The 22,629-nt window shown below is 45.6% G+C and overlaps 1 protein-coding gene across 4 annotated transcripts in view; it reads left to right on the top strand.

Annotated features, from left to right (window-relative positions):
- The window catches only part of SV2C (synaptic vesicle glycoprotein 2C), a 208,806-nt gene that overhangs the window by 82,659 nt on the left and 103,518 nt on the right, over nt 1–22,629 (top strand). For all 4 annotated transcript variants that reach the window (XM_070517923.1, XM_070517922.1, XM_014830122.3 and 1 more), the window contains one exon: nt 20,176–20,356. In XM_070517923.1, coding sequence (XP_070374024.1) covers nt 20,176–20,356 — 181 coding nt within the window. The remainder of the gene's footprint in view (nt 1–20,175; nt 20,357–22,629) is intronic.

Raw genomic sequence — 22,629 nt, 5'->3', positions numbered from 1 at the left:
GAAAATCGGATCTAACACAGAAGTGCTAAACTTTCCCCACTTTCTAGACAACATCATGTGTGCCTGGATTTGCTGATGGGACAATTTTTTCTTTTTTTTTTTTGTGAGAAAGATTGGCCCTGAGCTAACATCTGTGCCAGTCTTCCTCTATTTTGCATGTGGGACACCGCCACATCGTGACTTGTTGAGTGGTGTGTAGGTCCGTGCCCAGGATCCGAACCTGTGGACATCTCTATTCTGTTCCATGTTAGAAATTCATTTAAGAGCCATGTTTTAGTAAATTAATATTCCTCTGTTAGCCCTTTTTCAGAGTGCAGTATTTCCAAAATATTGTTCCCACCATTTGGAGTTTTATACTAGTGGTTCCCAGTCTATTGGATTTTAAAGTCCAATTTAAAAAAATGGGGAGGATTCACATAGGGGAGGCAACTTTTTATTTTACTAAGGAAGGTCATTTAAGAATAACAATAATTGCAACAACACGTACACTACTCTATACTCACTATCATTTCACAAAACAAAAGGCATGTTCACATCAAAATAATAGGGAGGACGTATCCTTAAACTTCCTATAAATTGAATAAATTTATCTTTACATAAAAGGCATCTTATTTTCCTTGTTTTTCTCATTTCACTATAGGCTTGTGGACAGTTTCTCATGAAGCCTGTTCTGTAGATTAGCATTTGGGAATCACTCTTCTAGACAAGAGGTCTCAAGGATGCCATTTAACACCCTTTCTGGGGACACTCAAGATCTCGTGGTCAGAATTTCAGATTTACGTTACTTCCATCAATTACGTAGGTTTATGTGAGAGGTACTAGGGTTTGAGTTGAACCTTGTAGGTTAAATTCAAATTAAATTAGCTATGTTTTGCTGATTATTTAAAATGTGCCTATAACAATATAGTCTCATGGAGTTTCAGAATAAGACGCCATAAGACATGGTGCCTACCGGGGGTCAAGTTGCAAACTGGTTGTAGAGAAAAGACTGATACATATGAAATATCAACAAAGAATACAAGTCAGAATGTGGATGAGAATGTGTACAAGTTACTCGTGACAACAAGAGTAGTCTGGGGTGTCCTCACGAAGAGTGTGGAGGCAAAGTTCAAGGACAGAATTTGGAGGAAAAGCAAGAGAAGGTGCTCCAGGTCAAGTTAATTGAATAGGGATTCAGAGATGCCTGTGCTGTGTTTAGGGAACACTGACGAATCTGGAGGTGGGTGATTTTTAACATGCCTTGTCTTAGGATTTAGAGGTGAAAACAAAATGGATTCAACATTCTTGTTTTGTTTTGAGCCATAATATAATAATTGATTAAAATTTCTGCTTTTCCTTACTTTCAGAGCGATCACATTTTTTCCTTCCTAATCTGAGAAGCAGATGGCTACTGCTCATGCTAGGCACAAGTCATTTATAATCATAATAAGAATGATCAGCCGCTAGATACCAGCTTCAGTGCTGTGGGTCAGCACCTGAATATTGGGATGACCTTCCCTGAAATACCTCGGTGTACTTCTGACAGTTTGGGGTTGAGGAGCCCTTGCATTGATGCTTCATCGCTAATGACAAAATAAATCTCAAGTGTCAAGAAGTGCTGCCCTGAATTCACCTTGCCTTTGCCAGCACTGATGGGTTAGGACCAACATGCATTAGTCCGAGGCCCATCCCGATGTTTATTCACTCGGTACTCTGGGCTGCCAGCTTAGGGATCTACCTGTTTGGGGAAACCAAAGGTCATTGCTGGAGCATCCGAAATGGGCTGCTGATTTTTCTCTTCAGACATTTACTGGGATCTGTTATGATCCAGTCTGGTTTTATTGTGGTATCTGCCACCTAAACTTAAAAAAAAACAGTAGCGACAAAAAAACTTACAGATAATTTCCCAAGAAAGGGGTCTTGGAGAGAATTTGTGTAGTCACTTTCCAGTTAGTATCGATCAAGCACCATGTGATCTTCGAGTCCATCTTCAGACCTGTTTGCCTGTTGTGCTTGGTCACATCCCCGGTGTCTGGAAACGGCCTGAGTTAAGCTGTAGGAGCCCTTCTCTCCAGGCCTTCTGCTGCTTAAAATATCAAAAGATGTAACATGGACTTAGTTCAAAGATTATTTTCTTGTTCTGTTCCTCTGAAATACCAGTCCCTTGTAGATTTTTATGCTTTATTTGTGCTGACATAAAAGAGATTTCTCTGGGGGAAAAAAATCCTTTTATTGCTTAAAGTTTTTCTGCTTAAACTTGAGGAGATTAATAGATTTCTCATAAGCCTGTTTTTCATGCCCTTTCTGGAAATAAGACACATGATAGCACTGTTCTTCCAAAATAGCCCATTCTTTTGGGAGCAGAGCCCTGTTTATTTTTGCCCTATTGTATTTGTGGCTGTGGTTTCATGTCCATGTTCATATGCGTGATGTTTTTCTTCTGTCTTTTCTTCTGTCTTCACTGCTCCCCCGTGCTGGTGTGTTTGTTCTGGTTTTTCTTCTGGCCCAGCACCTTGTGCCCCTTTGGCCCTGTGAATTGCAGGGGTGCATAGCTACCCCCCGGCCCACACATCCCCACGGCCGCTCTGAGGGGTCTCGGGTCTCTGCTTGGTCAGGACTGCTGTGTGCAGAGTGCCCCTTGGGAAGGTCTCCCCGGGTCCCTGGGCTCCGGGCCACCTGAGCAGCCTTCCCTCCTCTCCGTTTCTTCTGAGGTGTTCTCTCCCGTGTCCGCACCCTCTTCCTGTCTCCTGGCCCACACTTCTCATCTCTGACTTCTTTTCCTTCTCTGAATGTGGCTGTTCCTCAAGGGCAGCTCCTCGGGTCTCTGTCCCGTCTTCCATTCATCCTGGCAGAGAAATCCCCTCTGTCTCAAGGCTCTCCACTGCCTTGCTGTGCAGCCGCCTCCCCAGCACGTCCTCCTCTTGTCCCCCCCACCGGCCTCGGTGTTAAGCTCTGTCCTGCCTCTCAGACAAGCCGCTCTCCTGTTCAGTCACTACCCGCCTGCCCTCAGCACCGCTGCAGGCCAACTTCTCCTCGAAGCAGGGACTGAAACGACAACTCACAGGCCAAACCCGGCCCTCGGCCTGTTCCTGTAGACAGTTGACAGAAGACAGCCGTGCCGCTGGCTTCTGTGTCCTCCAGCTGTTTTCACGGTGCAGCGGCCGCGGCGGGCGGTTCGTGCAGCGCGCAGCCTGCATCTCGGGTGTTTATTGCCGGCCCTTCCGAGGAGGTTTGCCCTTCTTGTTCTCAAGTGTCCTGGTCTTTTCTCACCAGGGCTTTGATGGCGTCAGTCCCCCACTCAGGAACCCAGAAGTGCCTCCCCGTTGTCTCTGTAATTAATTTAAAACTTTCTTGGCTCCATATTTAAGGATTTTCTCTTACTTATGCAGCTTAGTTCTCCTTCTCCACACGCCCCACCCCCCACGCTACGCAGGCTCCTTGCTCTCCCACATTCCGACCTCCTCGGGTTCATTCCTGCTCCAGACATTTCCGGGGGCTGCTGTGTGTCTGAGAGTGAGCAAAAATGCCACCCTGCCTGTCCTCGTATGCATATTCTCCTGATTTGTTTGAGGCTCAGCTCAAGCCCCGCTCCCGTCATGAAGCATTTCCTGACCATCAGCTGTATCGATCATTGCTTTATTGATCTGGATGCGTCGCCTGTGCTGCCCTTCTGCCCTGTTCACAGACAGTGGGACGAGGGTTGCTGATGAGAACATTGTCCTCACTTGTTTGAGACCTTGGCCCTGTCAGAACTTCCTCCACTTGTATTCCTCAACAATCCTTGTTAATTTTATTGTGACCTATCCCAAGGCAGAACCCTTGTGACCCTCGTGACCCAGAGTGTCCACGTCCACACTTCCTTGCCTCGCCTTGGTTTACAGGACCTGCGGACTCTGAGTGCTAGGAGCACCTCCGGCCTGTCCCTCTTCTCCAGGCCTGCTGCTCCCGTCCTGGGTCAGCTGCCATCATCGCTTCCCTGGGCTGCTGGAGTTACCTTCCTGGTGATGTTCCTCCAGCTGGCCTGCCTTCCAGGGCGGACCAGGTTGAGGAGAGCCAGGTGCCTGGAGCACAGAATTTAAGGAAGCCCTCACCCTCAGGGTCGTGCAAGTGCACAGTTGGCCCCTGGGACTGAGTGTTTCCTTAAATTGTGTGTTCCAGGCACCTGAGGCCTCGATTGCTTCACCCGGTCCCGGCCCGCCCCTCTGTCCTACTCCCCTGCAGTTTATCCTCCGCGTGGTTGGTGAAATGACCTTTTCAGGTGTGGGTGATGTCCAGTCTGCTTTCTAGTTTCTCACAGGATGAAGTCCAAGGTTGACTCCCCCCTGCCTTCCAGCCTCATCTCTTGCTGTTCCCAGCCCACACACAAACTCCACATTCCGCCCACCCTGAGCTACCTAGAGTCCCCTTCATGTGTTGTGCTGTGACACACCCCCAAACCTGGAGCATGATCTTTTCTTCCCTCACTTGGGATTTTCCCCTCTTACCTAGAGGATTCTTATTCATTGTTCAAAACTCAGCACAACCCACCATTACCTTCTGTGGGAAGCTTTCAGAATTCCCTGGAACTAATTAAGTCACTCCTTCCTTTTTTTCCCCTTAAGCATAATGTGCTCACCTTAATTATAGCATATGTATTTCATTTTGTGGTAATTAATGTTTTGCACGTTTTTAATCTCCCAGGAAACCAAAGGTTCAAAGCCTCCAGCTTCATATTAGAATCGTTTGGGAAGCTTAAAAGTACTGTTGCCTGAGCTCCCCCGGAACCAGAATCTCTGGGGGTGACCTGGCAGCACCGTTCTTTTTCCTAAAGCTCCCCGGATGCTTCTAGTGTGCAGCCATTGTCTACAGCCACTGCCCTGGAATGACTGTGAGCTGCTTGAGAGGAAGGTCCGCGTCCGTTTCACCTTTGTGGACCTCTCCTCCCTGCTCCACACTCTCCGTCCCCCTGATGCGGGATCGGTGAGCCGAGGAGTCGAAAGAAAGATTTCTTAGACTCTCAAGATCTGGCAGTAGTGCTCTTTTATTTAGAGAATAGTGTGGAATAGCATGGGGACAGGACCCATGGGCAGTCGGAGCTTCTGCTGCTGCCACTGCTGCTGCCCCCGCTGGCATGGGGACAGAGCCCATGGGCAGGCAGAGCCGCTGCTGCTGCCCCCGCTGGCATGGGGACAGGACCCATGGGCAGGCAGAGCTGGTGCGTGGGGACAGGACCCACGGGCAGTCAGAGCTCCTGCTGCTGCCCCGAACTGAGGGTTAGGGCCAAATTTAAGGCATAGGTATGTGAGTTATCTCTTTATTAGTGCCCGTTTGGTCTGGCCATTTGGCGGTCCCACAACTTTTAGATAAGAATCAAACCGGATTGAGTAAATGGCAGAAGTCACCGCTCAAATATTATCCTCGGCTAAAGACAAAGGAGGATTTTGGGGTGGGGGTCAGTTACATGAGGTTGCCAAACAGTCTTCAAAGATAAGGCCATCCCCCCTTCCTCCTGGCTCAGAGAGGGAGGCATCTTCACAGATAGAGGTTTCCCTTAGAAATGTAAATGTTTTCCCAACAAGGGGCAAACAAATTCCAGAGAGGGAGGCATGAAGATTTCCTTTACAAATGCAATTGCCTCTGATCAAAGGGCAAACAAATTCCACTCCTTGGAGCCTGCTTCTTATCTGTAGTTTGAAAAGTAACCAGCCTAAAAATCCTCATCGTAAACTGTTTTAAAATTAAGCAGCCTAAAAATCCCAAAATCCCCATCATAAACCCCCCCTGAACCCATTTTGGCCCCGAAATCTTTTGGGGATATGGACGATGGTCAGTCTTCTGTAACTACTTCCGGCTGTACAAGGTCGTAGAGCTGTCCCTAAATGGGGCCATGGGTACAGGTAGGAGGCTCAGCGGAACGGAAGGCTGCACCCGTGGTGTCCAAGGCTGACAAGGCATCCAGAGCCTCTGGAGACGAGAGAATCATTTGATGAGAGGTGGTCCAGGAGGTGAAACTTTGTTGACATGTGGAAGACAAACAACGAAATAGACAACAAATTATAATAAGAAATACAAGCAAGAATGTGTCATAGGTGTGATTGGTTTGTTCCCAACATATAGTGGCCTTTTGACTGAGTTGACCACTAGTAGGAGTGAGCCAAATATATTCGTCCCAAATTTGATATAGTCCATCCTGTGTGTATTGATAAGTTGGGGACTTTATCTTTGGAACTTTTTGTTTATCATCCACCTGTGACAAGGCAAATCTAGTTAGTATTTGAGCAGTAGTATTGAAGGAAAAGGTTTGATTGTGGCCAGGGTTCTCCCAGGTGTCAGAGACGGATGGCCACAAGGAGACATTATGATTAGTAATAGATGAATCTTGTAGAGGAGAAGAGTTAGAATCTAATATCCATAAATGCGTACTATAGTTTCTAATGAAACATAATTTTTTTCTCTCTAAAATCACCCTCATTTTCACAAAAGATGGTCAAATTAAGATAAACCGGTTTGCAAAACAAGTGTAGTTTCAATAAAACTTGGTCCAATTATTTACATAAGTGCAGCAAGAATAGCAATTGATTATACAGGCTCTTTTAAATCTGCTTTGCTGGAACTTTTTATGAGGAATCTCAGATTGAACTGCAAAGGCCTCTCGAGGCCTGAAAAGCCAAGCCAAGGACATGCTGTCAGATTTTGCCTGCAGTACCTCCAGATTTGGGTGGACTCCTCTCTCCTCGAGGTCCTCCAAAATATTCTGAGGTTCCTTGCACCTGCCAGATAAGCAAGCTTCCTTACTTACCAGGTAAGATTGCCAGAATCTCTGTAAACAAGGTACCAGGCCCATGATTCCAAGTGGCTGTATTCCAGAAAGTCCAATCTTTGTTCCTGAAAAGCTGTCTTGTCATATCTGAGCCTGTATGTTTCAAATATGACATTCCAGTCAAAGCCTTGGTAATATAACCAATGTGTCCTGCTATAAGGAGAATAGGTTCTTATTGAACTTATGCAAATAACTATATTGCCACTAAATAACCATACTCATTCACAAAGAGTTTCCAAATTCTAGAGGGATCAGGTAGGGAGAAAAAGATAAATGTTTCAGTTTCGCTCATAACGGTATAACTTCACTAAATCGCTGTAAGTCATAGTCAGCATAAGAGAAAAGATTTCCTTAAATCTGAGAAAACAAAACAAAACATTAAAACTCAACAATATTTCAAACAGAAGTCATAAAAATTTATAATCATCCTCATCAGTTCACACAGTCCTGTATAATCAGTTCTTGAGCTTAATCTTCTGTTAGCAGGTCTATGAGCTTAGTTTCTGTTAGAATTCTGTAATTTCTTAACGGTTCAGTTTTACAATCTGAAAGTTTATCAGAAACCTGTAGTTTAGAATCTTGTGTCATAATCTTATCATTCTTAACCCATCAAACAAAAATACTTCCATTCTTTGTACCTTCTTTACTGAAAACTTACACCTTACTTTCCTTGAATACAGAGCTGTTTTCCTTATTAATTCCCAGTAGCTTTAATTATATAAGTTAATAACTTTTAACCCTTAACAGACCCTAGTAAACACTGAAAAGGTAAGCAATCTTTTATATCAGCATTCTAAACACTTCATAATTTCTAGAAACACGCCGCTTCACAATAAAACACAAGGCACGCTTTTTAATAGACCCAAACGCTTTTAGCCTCTTTACAACAAGAAGCCAAAAGTAAATAACTTAGATACGTTTTAGCAATAATGTTTCAGTGTTCTATCCAATTTAAAAACGACCCAGATACTCAGATTTTTATCATTTAACTTAACTTGGCAAAACTCAAGATTGTTACCAAAAAGAATTTCAAAGCTGTTTTTTTTCCCCAAGTATACAGACCATAAAACAGTTATTATACCCACTTTTATCTATTTAAACCGTTTGTTTCCAACAATTATGTTCAGATTACCTACAAAAACATCACTTGAGACATTAGACAAAACTGGTCATCATTTAAACCTATTATTTTGCTGACAAATTTCTAACAGACAATGTGAACTTATTTGACTAGTAAACCCAGGCTGCATGCCTGCATCATATGCAAACACCAACAACTCTTGAGGGCATGCCTTTTCAATCAAACCAACAAACTTAAACAAGCTTTCATTTACCAAAGGTTAATTCACATCACGTTAACTTGAAAGGCATTGGATTAATTTCTACTACATTTAGAATTTATGTAAGCGCTTACTTTAAGCCAATTAAACAGAGCTCTTAATTTGGCCATACCATCCGGAGGTAAAATATCACACATATAACGTACACATAGACACACGTACACAGAGACTACACAGCTATTGTTTTCTTTTACCAATATTTGTGGAGAAGATACTCAAGATGCTAGATTTTTTGGCAAGGGCACGCTTATGGCCGTTTTGCCTTTCCCCTCCTCTCTTTTTTCCTTTTTTTTTTTTGCTTCAGTCTTAGGAATTAGTGATGGGCTTAGATAGTAGTTCCTGGAGAGGGGAGATGATAATCCTTTTCGTGATAAACGAACTAGGTGGAGTCCGAACTGCCTCTAGAGCTGTATTTCCAGTCTTGCAAGGATTTTCTAAAGACAGTTGCTCTTGATTTCCCAGAAACTGGATTGTAACTCAAATTACATTCCAGGTAGATCTACCTGTCCAGCTGCATCACAAAGGCACAGAGAAAACCCTCAAATTTTCTCCCAGATGGAGTTAGAATGCATCCGCAGGGTGGGTCTCTGGGGATGCTTAGGAGCCTTCCCCATGGCGGTAAAGCCAGTGTCTGACTGACAGCAGCTGGAGAAAGCGTGCAGAGGCTGATTGCTGGTGTGCAGAGGCTGATTGCGGTGTTGACATAGTTATAAGATTTGGTCAAGTCCCGCTCAGCCTGGGCACTTTGTCTCCGAGCCAGCACAGTTGAGGTAGGGAAGCAGGAGGCAAAGGCCTGGAACTGGCTGGAGGCTGGGGCTCCTAGAGCCAGGTTTGAGAGTTAAATCCCTGGCAAAAAGGCTTAAGTTTTGATTTTACAGAAGGTCAAGGTTCTGCTCAGGTCCAGCCTGAACTTTAACCTCGACTTGGTGACAACAAAGGTGATTAACAAGACAGACAAAGAAAGGAAAAGAAGAGATCAGACCTCGCCCTCCTGGCCTCTTCCAGAGGGTTATCAAGATAAGAGTCACACAACAGTTCCCGTGCTGGGACACACTACCCTAGCACGACAGTTCACAGAATAAATCACAGGTCTCCTACCCTCATAACTGACTCAGTAGGTGACTAAAATACTCAACGAGTCAACTGTCAAGAGAGGGCACCCCCACTTAGGGCTGCTGGGGTGATCAGGCCCAGAAACCCAAAGTTGGGGCTCCCAGGGGTGGAGCCTTTTACTCTTTAAAGATTTCTTTGTTTCCCAGTCACAAAGCTCAAACGGAGACGAAAATGGCCGTTGTAACTCTTAAGAGAGACGAAAGAAACGGGTCCATTACCATGAAAAATCCCCCCTGAACCTAGGGCAGCGTCCTACCCGTCGTTCCTACTGTGGGGTTCCTATAGCAAGGGGTGATGGGGGCGTCCCCCAGCATTGCATCCCTTGTATACCTTCCCTGTTATGCCTGGCAGTAACAGGTGCCTGGTGCCTATTCTGCAGCATAGGCCTGGTGAATGGTCCCCGAGAGAAAAGGAGAAAGAAAAGGAGCCATTACCTTGAAAATCCCCCCATTGGGGTTCCTGTAGCAAGGGATGATGGGGACATCCCTTGAACATCTTCCCTATTCTGCCTGACAGTAATAGGTGCCTGGCGTATGGTCCCAGAGAAAGGGAGCCATTACCTTGAAAATCCCCCCAATGGAGTTCCTGTAGCAAGGGATGATGGGGCATCCCTTGAACATCTTCCCTATTCTGCCTGACAGTAATAGGTGCCTGGCGTATGGTCCCAGAGAAAGGGAGCCATTACCTTGAAAATCCCCCCATTGGGGTTCCTGTAGCAAGGGATGATGGGGGCATCCCTTGAACATCTTCCCTATTCTGCCTGGCAGGAATAGGTGCCTGGCGTATGGTCCCAGAGAAAGGGAGCCATTACCTTGAAAATCCCCCCAATGGAGTTCCTGTAGCAAGGGATGATGGGGCATCCCTTGAACATCTTCCCTATTCTGCCTGACAGTAATAGGTGCCTGGCGTATGGTCCCCAGGAGAGAAAAGGACAAAGACAGTGAGAAAGAGAAAGACAGTGAGGAATTTTCCGCCAGTCTGGGGGACATTCTACCCAACTGCAGCCTGGAGCCATTCTCCCAAGAAGGGGTTCCCATACTCCACCAAAGGTTAGAGTTTGGTACTTTCCTTGAACTGGAGTCCCGAGTGGGACTTTCCTCGCAGTTCAGAGCGTGCTCAGGTGCCAGAGGGAGGGATCCCAATCCAGCCTTAGGAAAAGAAACCTTCCACGGGAGTCTTGGAGATTGGCGGCCGTCCTAATGACTTAAGTGGCCGACCCGCGCCCACGTAAAATTTGTCTATTAGAGATAGAGTCAGGAAGGAATGGATTAATTCATTTTCCATCACCCTGAGGCTTAAGGTACTGAATCTCTTCAAGCTGAATGCCACAATTTGCCCCATAGAGTAGCCATGGGCAGCAAACGTGGATTCATACAGCCATCCAAGAAAGTTCCCGATGGAGCAGTGAATCTAGATCCATCTTTGAAAAAGAGCAGGAAGGAATGGATTAACTCATTCTCCACCACCCTGAGGCTTAAGGTACTGAATCTCTTCAAGCTGAATGCCACAATTTGCCCCATAGAGTAGCCATGGGCAGCAAACGTGGATTCATACAGCCATCCAAGAAAGTTCCCGATGGAGAAGTGAATTTAGATCCATCCTTGAAAAAGAGAAAGGCACAAGGAAAGGAAAAAGGGCACTTACCAGAACTCGAGCTCACAAGCCGATGAAGCAAGTCCCCGTACGGGCCACCAGAAATGATGCGGGATCGGTGAGCCGAGGAGTCGAAAGAAAGATTTCTTAGACTCTCAAGATCTGGCAGTAGTGCTCTTTTATTTAGAGAATAGTGTGGAATAGCATGGGGACAGGACCCATGGGCAGTCGGAGCTTCTGCTGCTGCCACTGCTGCTGCCCCCGCTGGCATGGGGACAGAGCCCATGGGCAGGCAGAGCCGCTGCTGCTGCCCCCGCTGGCATGGGGACAGGACCCATGGGCAGGCAGAGCTGGTGCGTGGGGACAGGACCCACGGGCAGTCAGAGCTCCTGCTGCTGCCCCGAACTGAGGGTTAGGGCCAAATTTAAGGCATAGGTATGTGAGTTATCTCTTTATTAGTGCCCGTTTGGTCTGGCCATTTGGCGGTCCCACAACTTTTAGATAAGAATCAAACCGGATTGAGTAAATGGCAGAAGTCACCGCTCAAATATTATCCTCGGCTAAAGACAAAGGAGGATTTTGGGGTGGGGGTCAGTTACATGAGGTTGCCAAACAGTCTTCAAAGATAAGGCCATCCCCCCTTCCTCCTGGCTCAGAGAGGGAGGCATCTTCACAGATAGAGGTTTCCCTTAGAAATGTAAATGTTTTCCCAACAAGGGGCAAACAAATTCCAGAGAGGGAGGCATGAAGATTTCCTTTACAAATGCAATTGCCTCTGATCAAAGGGCAAACAAATTCCACTCCTTGGAGCCTGCTTCTTATCTGTAGTTTGAAAAGTAACCAGCCTAAAAATCCTCATCGTAAACTGTTTTAAAATTAAGCAGCCTAAAAATCCCAAAATCCCCATCACCCCCACCTCCCCTCACCCCTTTCAAGATGCTGGCTCACAGCAGGAGCTCAACTAGGAGCTGTGGTGTTGTTGGTCACCTGCCTCGCTTGTTGGCTCAGTGATTGGGGTTACTGAAGGAAGGGGTCAGTCAGGTGCCACTTCTCGCCCTCAGCACAGGCCTTGGAGTGGGGAATGTTTGCAGAGACGGGGAGCCCACTGGTGTGGAACCGACCCATGGTATCAGTGGCACATGACAGAGTGGCTCGCTGTGGCGCTCTTGCTTCCTAAGACTCCTTCCTTTATTGCTTTGAACACCAAGTGGGCTGCAACTGCCCTTTTTGAGCCTGCGGAGCTGGATGTGCAAAAAATATTTTAGTATCTCTCCCCCTATCCAGTGGGCATGCTGTGTACTAGTCATTGGAGGAAAGATATTGGAGAAGAGACTGGCTTCCTTCTTACGACTCTCCTTCGGCATCTGGCTCACTGGATCAGTGGAAGTGTCTTTGAGCCTTCAGAGGCTGGTTAGTGCCAGGTGGACTTCGGTAACAAGTAGTGATGTTGCTTGATGTGGCATTACCGCCTATACGACTGGCTCCCTCCGTCTCTGCCTGGACCGAGGGACTTAAATGTCAGACTTTCCAAATGTAAAAGTCAGAGATGTGCTGTCGACTGCATCTGATATTTACAGTTCTTTCTAGCAAAGGTGAGCTGACTTTTGTGGCAAATGTTCTCCATTGCAAATTAGAGGAGCTTTTTTTTTCATTTGTGCATATGCCTTTGATATTATTACCTCCTTTACTTTTCCTTTATTTTACTTTTGTGGAAGTCCACGGATGCATTTGAACACATAATGGCCCTTCCCTGGGGCTACTAAAAATAGTGACTGGAAAAAGTGAGGGGTCGGTTTTAGGAGCAGCCTATTAATTATTTATTTAAACAGTTTCAAGTTGCAAAAAAATAATTCTTTGAGATTTAAAAAAATTAGATTACTCTTCCAGTTCTGTTTCAGGTGGTTTCTCTCCAGAACTCGAGCTGAGGGAGGCCACAGCTGTAATTTCACCTTCTCCACCCTTCCAGAGCCCACTCCCTTTCTTCCTGTTGTCTCTTTTCCATTGCATTTTGTCCTCTCCTCTTCTCTCTTTCCCTCACACCAGGGTGATGTTAGTTGCTGTTTCTTATTGAACAGCTGTGTTTCACATAGTGCTAAGTGCTTTATCCCATTTAACCCTTTTATACAGAGAAGAAAATTGAGGCACAAAGAAATGAAGTCACTTACCCAGGATCAAACAGCTTATGAATGGTAGAGCAAGGCTCCATGTGTTTCAGGAGCCTCGGCTCCTGCCTTTGTGGTGCTGACCCAAGGTTCAGAGTGGTAAGGGCTGGGGGAATGAAGAGGAAGAATGTTGCATTTCGTTAGAAAGAGAAAAATTTCTCTTTCTCCCCCCACAACCCCATGGCTTTAATAATGGGTCCACTTCTCAGCACATTCAATGAAAGAATCCAACAGAACAAGAACTGAACTTCAGATTTTATGAGATTTTTCTAATTCAGGCACAGAATTTGAAACCAGTAGTGACGGGAAATAGTAAATTGTAGATAAAGAGGGAGATGCTGCTACCTTCTTTGCATCGAGTGGGTGCAGGGGCAGCTGGGGAGGAACAGTGGTCCCTGGAGTCAGCCTTTATGGACTGTAGGGGGTCTGGCCAAGGGATGGCCACACTCAAAGCCAGCTGTCTTGGCAGTCCTGGAGCAGCGCCCACAGAGCAGCAGCTGTGAAAGCTTCCACCTCACTGGGTGAGTGGGGAGGCTCCATGAGGGGCCAGCAAGGGATAGAGGTTCCCTCCCCCGACAGACAGAAGGAAAAGGTGGGGCCAGCTTTGCAGGGCTGACAGCACCTAACCCAGCCCCAGCATCTGACCGGGGAGGAAGCTGATAGACTGGCCCGACATCTACAACCAGTTAGAGGCAGACTGGATGTTTGGCCCTCAATTCATGGGTTTGTCCGGTATACAGTGAAGAAAAAGGAATCTTTGGGGAAATGGGGGAGAGGAAGGTTGTGGGTGCTGGAACTGGTCCCCAGGAGGTGCTCATCTCGGTGTTGCTGTCGGTAATAGGATAGACCAGCTAGTGGGCATTGCTGACTGTTCCAGCGGCCATGCAACCTGATTTCTTTAAGCATAAAACATGTCTTCAGGGTCCCCTGAGGGAAGGTAGAAACCCCATTATCTAGTTAAATGTAGACTGGTAATTGGTCAGTTAATGGAAAAGTTGGTAAAAGCAGGAAAACATGCAAAATATACATAGGGACTGAAACACTGTGTTTTAACATGTAAGGATGCATTCGCTTGGCCATCTTTGGCTGCAGGAGCAAGGACTTTCCTTTGAGTAGAGCTCTTCAGGCTGAAGTACCCCGTCATCTTTCTTGCATCACCCCAGCCATTATGTGACTTTGATTTTCAGTTTTAATTTCTTTAAAGTGGAGTGAGGGCAATTAAAGACACATATGCCTCAGTCTGAGCACAGAATCTTGCATCTTTATGATTTTTCTCAGTCTTTTAGAGTTGTATTGCCCACATTTATTTAATAGCACAAATTTACTTTCGCAACTCGTCTTTCTTAAGTTAGTTTTCATGGAAGTAGTTCTTCTTCCTTTCACATTCATATTTCATTATTTATGTGGCTGATGTTTAATAAATACATAATTAATAACAAGCAGAACTGACATAAACAGGTTGGGAACAAACAGCAAGCCTAAGGCGCTGCTGGTGGAAGCAGAAGGAAGATGGATGGTGAGTTCAAGGAACAGCCCTCAGTGCGTTTGTGGGTAGGTTGGTTAATCCACTGAGCTGGTTAGGTAAAAATTGGCTGAGTGGTTTTCTACTGTAGGTGTAACTCAAGTTTGTGGGAGAAAACCCTACCTTTGGGAAAATAAATTCACCTGCCTCTTTTGAAAGGAGTAATATCTAAAAAATCGTGAGCATAATTTAGGCAGTAAAGCATTTTTTCTTAGTTCTGTGAATACACTAGATCATCTTATATTATTCCTTTCAACAACCATTTCCAGAACTGTTACTATTTTTCTTAAAAGTTTATTTTTACTTAACTTTGACTTAAAAATCTGTTTTAACCTAAGAAAATCCCCTTGTAAAAGGGGAGCACAATCGCCCCATGGAGATTATCACTGAATGCAGAATACCACCACGGAATGTTTTTCATTGAAAATCAATTTGTAAATAAATGGTGCAATGAATTATAGAGTAATGTGTTAGCCATGGATAACTATAGTGCCTAAAATAATTTTTAAAAACCTGTTGCCTAAAAATTACTGTGAGGAAAACACTATATACCATTTGTTAAAATTGTTCTGTTTAGTTTCAATGTGATTTAAAATGGCGTTGGGGGAAAAGATGTGCCCCTTAGGGATTGTCAGAAAGAATCAAAAGCAACTTAGCAAAGAGACAGAATGGAAATGTGATATTTATCAGGGGAAACGAGGGCGTGATTAAATAAAACAGAATCAGCCCCATGTTAGAAAATACCGTCAAGGGAAAGTCGTGCCTGAGGCCTCGTTGGTCTTTATGAGAAGCCGGAGCCCAGGCTGTGGTGGGAGGAGTAGAGTGAGCCTTGGTTGTGTTTATTTCTCAGGCCGGGTTCAACCTCCTGAGGCCCAGCTGAACTAAAATCTTCATCAAATTCATGGAAGGGTCGGAGAATCAGAGGCTGGCCTCCCTCAACGTTGGAGGGCTGCCTCCAGTCCTGAGCACGGCAGGTTGGAGGAGAGGCGCAGAGCTTCCAAGTGCACGGCTCAGGCTTGCCCTGTGGAAATAGATCTCCAGCTCCTGGAGGGAGATCTTGCTTGTTCTGTGTCTTTGGGATTAAAATACTCTGTAGCCTGCATCTCGTCCCCTCAAATGTGTATTAGACAAATACAAACGTTAAGTAAAAAAAGATGTATTAGAGAGGTTATGTGCTTTAATGAAAAAGCACACCAGCCTAACAGTGCTTTCCTAGGTGCACACAGATACCTAGGGATCTTGTTCAAATGCGGATTCTGAGTCAGGAGGTCTGGAGTGGGGCCTTAGGGTCTGCATTTCTAGAAAGCTCCCCCAGGGTGCCGGGACTGTTGGTCTAGGGGTCATACCCTGAGGAGCAAGGATCTAGAAGACATGATTTCAAGTACTGGCTTCCCACAGCCTCAGTTTTCCCACCTGTGAAATAAGGGACTTTGGACTAAACTACCTTTTAGTTCTAACCATGGAGAGATGAGCAGAAGACTCTGGTCCGTGTGAAGAGCGTATTCCTGCTCTGAGTTTTTCAGGACTCCTCACGGTAACACAGGGAAGACAAATGGACATGTGAAAACAAATAAGGCATAAAATACAGTTTGTATTCGGACAATCCCAGAGCGTTTCCAGTTTTGTTCACATCATGCCTTGCCTACATTCAAAGGTTTGGCTTCAGTTAGATCACACGATCAACAAATGAACCTTGTAATTGTGCTGCTTGTCTCAAATAGGCTATTGGGTAGGCTTAGTTCTGCCCATAGCTTGCCCAATAGAACAGTCTAATTAGCAATAATAATCCAAGGTAGGCACAAGAGATTATTACCATTAGATCTGAAACATATTTTTAACCAGAGTAGAAGTGAAGGTAGAGCTTGATACTACATTTCTTTTTTGCTAAACCTATCAGTTGTGGAGGACTTTCATACCACCTTGAAATCTTTCCTGTCCTTCAGAATCCTTTCAAACGTTTCCTTCTCAGTGAAACCAGCCCTGAAGCCACAGAATAGCAGCCCCCCCGCGCCCCTCTGCTGCCAGTTATGCCTCCATCAGAGCGCGCACCTCATGGTTGGGCTCATTCACTTATATGCCTTGTCTCCCTCGCTGAATTATGAGCTCCTTACACCATCTTGATGGAGTAGAAAGAGAGTTCAGGGACTCGGAGCCCAGGTTCCTGAGTGCACAATTCAGCACTGTTCTGTCCTGGTCGTATGTCCCCAGGAGGCCATGGAAGGTTCCAGCCTGGATGCCTTCCTCTGTAGTGGCGGTGATCAGATGGGGTTGTTGGGAGGGTTGCGTGAAATAATGGGTGTGAAGCTGCCTCCCTCCTCTCCTGGCTTCGAGTAGGCCTCGGATAAAGGTTTGCTAAGTTTTTCCTTCTCTGAAGTCATGATATCATGACTTATAAATCTTTATATCTCTGGCACTTCAGAAAAAGTCATGCCTAGTGGGTGCGCAATAAATTGTTTAAAGTTGAACTTCATATCCTCTCTTTTAAGGAGATTGGGGTGTATTTATTTTAGGCATAGAAATAATCCGAGGTGGACAAATAACTGGTTTGGTTTTCCCCTAAAAGCTCATAGTGAATGCTCTTCTGAAATATATGAAATGTATTTTGAAGTAGTTATTAAAATTCTGACAGATTTATTTCTGGTTTGCTTAGTTTAGAAATCCTAAACACGGAGGAGAAAAGATAAACATTACACAGGGGGAAAAAAAAAACCTGTATTTAACAGAAAATTCCTATAGGGTATCCATTTTATATATTTCTATGTATAAACTTTCTGGAAGAATTAGAAAAAAATTGATAACACTTACCTTTGGGAAGTAGCAGACAAGGAGACTTTTCATTTTATACGTTTCTATGTGGTTGAATTTTTGGCCACGTAGGCATCCTTGGGTTTTTAAAATATGTCTATATTAGTAAGGAAATCCAGGGGAATTGAAGGATAGGCCATTTTTATTTCACTCTTTTACATATTAAAACCCTTAATAAGCATTATTCTGAAGTTTTATTTTCAAGTGGCTTAAGTACAAGGTGCTGATGATAAATGAGGGTTTCTGCCCCTTGTCGAATCACCACCATCACAGAAGGCAAGGGCGAGCTCATCTCGCTCGGCGTTCACTGCCTCTGAGCTGTGCGAAGCCCCCGGGTGGGGCTGCGTCCTCACACTGCTGCGGGGCGGGGGGAATCTGGCATCGGGCGTGAGCCCTGGAACTGCTGGAACATGGCTTCACACAGCGACGATCTGGCTTAGACGAGGCTACCGGTGACGGCCCAGAAGAAGGGGAGTGACACAGAGCCCAGCCCAGCAGGAGCATCGTCCCTCTTGCCCCCCAAAAGCAGGAGAGTCGCCCTCCTGTGAAACATGGTGCGGGAGCCTGTTCTTTTCAGTGAGGTCGGATTTTCATTTCTCCTCTGGCGCCACCTGGCTGTTTTCAACACTCACCCCCCTGTCCCCACCAAGAGTCGGGACTGTGCCCATTTGGAGTGTCTGAGAACGACTAGCGCACTCTTGTCGCTGCTCGGGTAGGACGAAGCAGCATGCTCCCTGGCTCCCGTCTATCATTTTCTGCTACCTCGGACTTGGCTCTGATGCCGTGAGGGTGTGCCCGGGGAAAAGGCACCTCAGAGATGTTTGAGGGACTGCTCCCAATTCTAGGTGGCACCACCACACGGGGGCCCGGACAAACTGGGATGTTTTCACGGGAGAGCAGCCGGGATGGCTGGAGGAGTCATCACCACATCACACGAAGATCTGCTCACAGAGGGAGGCCCCACTCGCCTTTCTGTGGTCAGATCGTTCACATGTCTGTACCCCAGGTTCCTCACCAATGAGCGGGCCTCCACGGTGTTGACCCAAAGGGTTGTCGTGAGGATTAAATAAGTTAATTCCCACAGATGCTTAGAACTGGGAGTGGTTCGGCAAGTGCTGGTGACCATTCTTTGTTCCTAGGCTGGAGCGACAAGAAAGACTCCCAAGCTTTAGATTGCAGCAGCCCCGGGCCGCTCCTGCTCTAAGGGGCTTGCTTTCTGATTTGCAGGTCTCTTTAAAGACACAGACATTGTTATGAAGAAGCTTAGCTGCTCATTATTCTCCTGAGAAGCTGCATGGCAAACTTGAGCCTTTCATGCTAGAAATGAGACATGCTACACATGCATTTCCTGGGCGAATCTCTCTGCTTTTGGAATTCCGTGGCCTCATGCTCGTACAGTCTTTCAGTGCTCTTCTGGATGTGCACTGGGCCTCATGCTATGAGGAATCTCTTTATTGGGGTGGATAATCTTTGCATGCTCAGCCCGATAGTACAGAGGAGAACATGCCATCCCCACCCCGACAAAGAATGGCCACCCACCTCTTTGCAGTAAACAGCCTTTGTGTTGTCTTGCTGTACAGTTGCTCCAGCATTCGCCGTTCACCGTAGCTGTCTGTGTTGGGCCATCTGCAAGGCAGCGTGCGTGTGTCATTGATGTGTTGGTCACTGGACTTTGCCAGATGTTCTCCTTCTGGGTCTCATATTGATCCATTCACTGTATATTAAGCAAATGAATTTGGGCTGAATGTTTAAATAGAGTATTTCCCAAACTAATCTAAAAGCAAGAAATGAACCGGTGTTTTTTATCTTGTTGCTTAGATGCCGCTCAGTATCATAAATGTGCCTTTGAAAGGGACCGTTCAGATGGTGCTTCGGTGAAGCGAGTGAAAAAGCAGCAATGGATGAGAGATGTAGTAACAGCTTTTTTAACACCACATGCAGATCTAGCGACTTTCATTTACTAATTATGCCATTTCCCTTAGATATCGCCCACCCTTCAGACACCTCCCTGGAGGAGTGTTTGCCGTACCTAATATTATTTCATCCTGAGAAAGATTCTGGATGGGGCTTTTGGGGCCTAGTTTTTTAGAAGAATCAAGGGAATTAAGAAATTTGAGTGCATGCTCACAGTGACACCAAGAGCGACATCTCTCTAACTCTCGATTTGCCATTTGTTTCCCTTATGGAAGCAAAGCCAACTGTGATAAGGTTGATAATTCTCAAACTACTCACAGCTATTTCCCTTCTCTGCAGGCTCCTTAAGTTCCTGACTCAAAAAGAAGTTTTCTCTGGAGCAGAGTTTGAGACTATTTTAAGATTAACTCTCATAATCTCTAAACCAAATTTTCTTTCAGGAGGGACAACAGAGAAAGAACCCATAGAATTCTCTAGAGGGTTCCTAAGGGTCTGGCCTTGGCCCAGGCCATCTGCTATAGGCAGAGATTAGAAACAGGTGGGGGGATCTGCATTGACCTGGGAGCCCTTGACTCAGTCTCCCATCTTGGCCTTGTCACAGTGCTAAGCTGGGCGTTTGGACCGAAGGTGATGTGACCATGAGTCGCACTACAGGACTGCTCTGTGTGGACACTTCTGATTCCTGCCCTCTGCGGACCTATCCCCCCGAGGCTGGGGAGGACGTGACCGCTTGGTCTTTTGCTCTTGCCATTGGTCATGCAGCCAAAGGTCCCCACAGGGCTGACTTTCCAACTTGGAAGCTGACGCGTGTGTCCTGAAGGATATGTCTTTAAAGGAAGTTTTTCCCATGCAAAATGCTGGAATGTATTTTGTCTCTTGTTCATCTGCTGTTCGTGTGTCATTTGCTCCCGATCTCTGACTTGTTTCTCTGTTTTCTGTGTGTTGCAGGCAGCATAGTGTACCTCGGGATGATGGTGGGGGCGTTCTTCTGGGGAGGCCTGGCGGACAAAGTGGGAAGGAAGCAGTCTCTTCTGATTTGCATGTCTGTCAACGGATTCTTTGCCTTCCTTTCTTCATTTGTCCAAGGTTATGGCTTCTTTCTCTTCTGTCGCTTGCTTTCTGGATTCGGGTAAGGTTTCTCCTTCATATTTTATAGTAATGTGTTTATTCTTCGTAATTCTATATGTTCTCCACTCTAGAAGACCTCGTTACCAAGAAATTATCCCTTACCATGTCTCCTTCCCTATCTTCATGTCACCCTTAGGAGCCACAATTCTGGTTCTTAGAGATATTATGATCAGCTTTTAAATCCAGAACAGAAGGGAACACACCTCTGTGTTCTCGTGGATGATTCTTTCAGTGTTTTCCTTCTAGGAGATGAGGATTGTTTTAAGTGGAATGCTGTTTCTATGGCAGAGCACATTCATAAATGTATTTTTCTTCTGAAAATTTAATTTAAACAAGAAATGGCTGTGGTCCTCCCTATGGTGAACTCCTTAAAGATTCGGCCCATTCCAGCATGCTCTGAAGTCCAGGGTGAGAGTGTCCCAAGCAAATGTTGTTTTGTTGATCTGTGTTAACAGCATATGTAACTAGGTGGGAAGCATGCCTCTTGAGATGTAGTAGGTTCTTTTTGTTGAATTAACAGGAGATGCGCTATTAGGCAAATGCAATGGCACAGTACAGCCAGTGGTATAGTCACTTTTTTAAAAAGAGCTTGAAGCACTTATTACTATACCAAGTGAAGCCACAACTTGGGAAAACCTAATAGCTCATGGGAGAGCCCAAGAAACTCTGCTTTGATAAGGAAAAAAAAAATAGTAAAAATATAAAATTTCTGATTCATGCGTGAGAACTATATTTTCATTAGAGACATTGTTTATGAGGTGTCTAGCCTAAGATGAATCTATAGAAATAATATAAAATAAAATAAAATAAATGAAGAAAGGAAAGGAGACAGTGCTGGATTATGAATTTGAGAACCGTATCAGTTGTGGTTGTTGATGGTATTGGTACCCAAACAGCAAAACGCAGTTTTACCAAAAGAGAAGGTCAAAGGACTGCACCATGTCCTTCTTAATTCCATATTGTGGTGCTTTAAAATCAGAGCCAGGACGGACAGGAATATAAGGCATCGGAGAGAAAGACTGTGTAAGTGGGTTACTTCAAGACTATAAAGATTTCCCCTTGCAGACCGATGGATCACTTTTATAATTAGTTCAAAATATTTTAAAACTTTTATATCATCTTCTGCCACAAAATTTGTGCACATATTGAGATTGATGGGTTATCCACAGATTTTTCTAATCTTCCTTTTATCTTCTTATAGCTCCTCATATGTTACATTCTGCACACAGTGGGCACTTTGCGAGTATGTGACTCAGTTGCACAAATTTCAGGAGCTTTCCTCAGAGTGACGACATTCCAGTACACCATTCCAGGAGACCAAGAGGGTTGGAAAGTTTGGGAAAGCATAAAAATATTCTTTCCTTGGAAAAACATGTTCAGAATCAATCATTTGGCTTGTAATGATGGAGGAAGAGGGGACCTCGCTGCTCAGAGCTCTGTGTGGATTGGCTCCATATGCTGCCGACGTGGGGGGATAATTTGGATCATGGATTCAGGAACTGCAGCAGACCCCTAATGTGTGAATTGAGATACCTGAGGAAGAACAGGTGTTATTTGGGGCTGTTTGTTAAAGGACCTTCTCAGTGCCTATAGGAGAAGAGATTCTTGCCACCAGAAAAGGCCAAGGCTGCTTTCCGCTTTCTGCTACCTGTGTTACACCCCTAGCCTGTCAGGAGAAGGCCAGTAGCCTAAGTTCTGAACTTTCCAGTCCTTTCCATTTGCAATCTTATCCAGGAAATTTCAATGATATATCCACAGATTCGGAAGTGCTGACTGTGGTCCGATTATGATGGCACTTTTAATTGCCAGTCTGGATTGTGACGTGGTCAACCCAAGTGACTGCAGGGAAAGGGCTGCTGTGGTGGCAGCCAAATACTCTACACTAATGGACTGTGCAGAAGCGAATTCAAGGGCAGGACGGAAGGAGAGACGCTTGGGTATATTCATGCTATCATCCTCTTCCGTGTGGCAGACGAATCATCTTTAGCCAGCGGCTCAGGGCCCCTGACCTCTAAAGAACGTGATTTACCTGGCAAAGCCAGACTGCGTGTTGCTAACCCAGCCCGAGTCTGTAAACTGTGATACCAGATGCTAACGTGCAGTACCTTTGGAAGTTGGCACAGGCCTGGGCTCCAGAAATCTAAGTCAAGCTGCCCCTGCCCTTCGTGGTGGGGCCTTGGGAAGTCCCTCGGGGCCCCCCCCCCCCCCCCCCCCGCTTCGTCTTTTGTAAAAGGGAGGTCCAGTCCTTTGCATTCCTCCCTTGGAGTGAGAGGA

The sequence above is a fragment of the Equus asinus genome, chromosome 9 (assembly GCF_041296235.1).
Source record: "Equus asinus isolate D_3611 breed Donkey chromosome 9, EquAss-T2T_v2, whole genome shotgun sequence".
Taxonomy (NCBI): Eukaryota; Metazoa; Chordata; class Mammalia; order Perissodactyla; family Equidae; genus Equus; species Equus asinus.
Note: the sequence above shows the minus strand (reverse complement) of the source record. Positions and strands in the feature narration are given on the sequence as shown.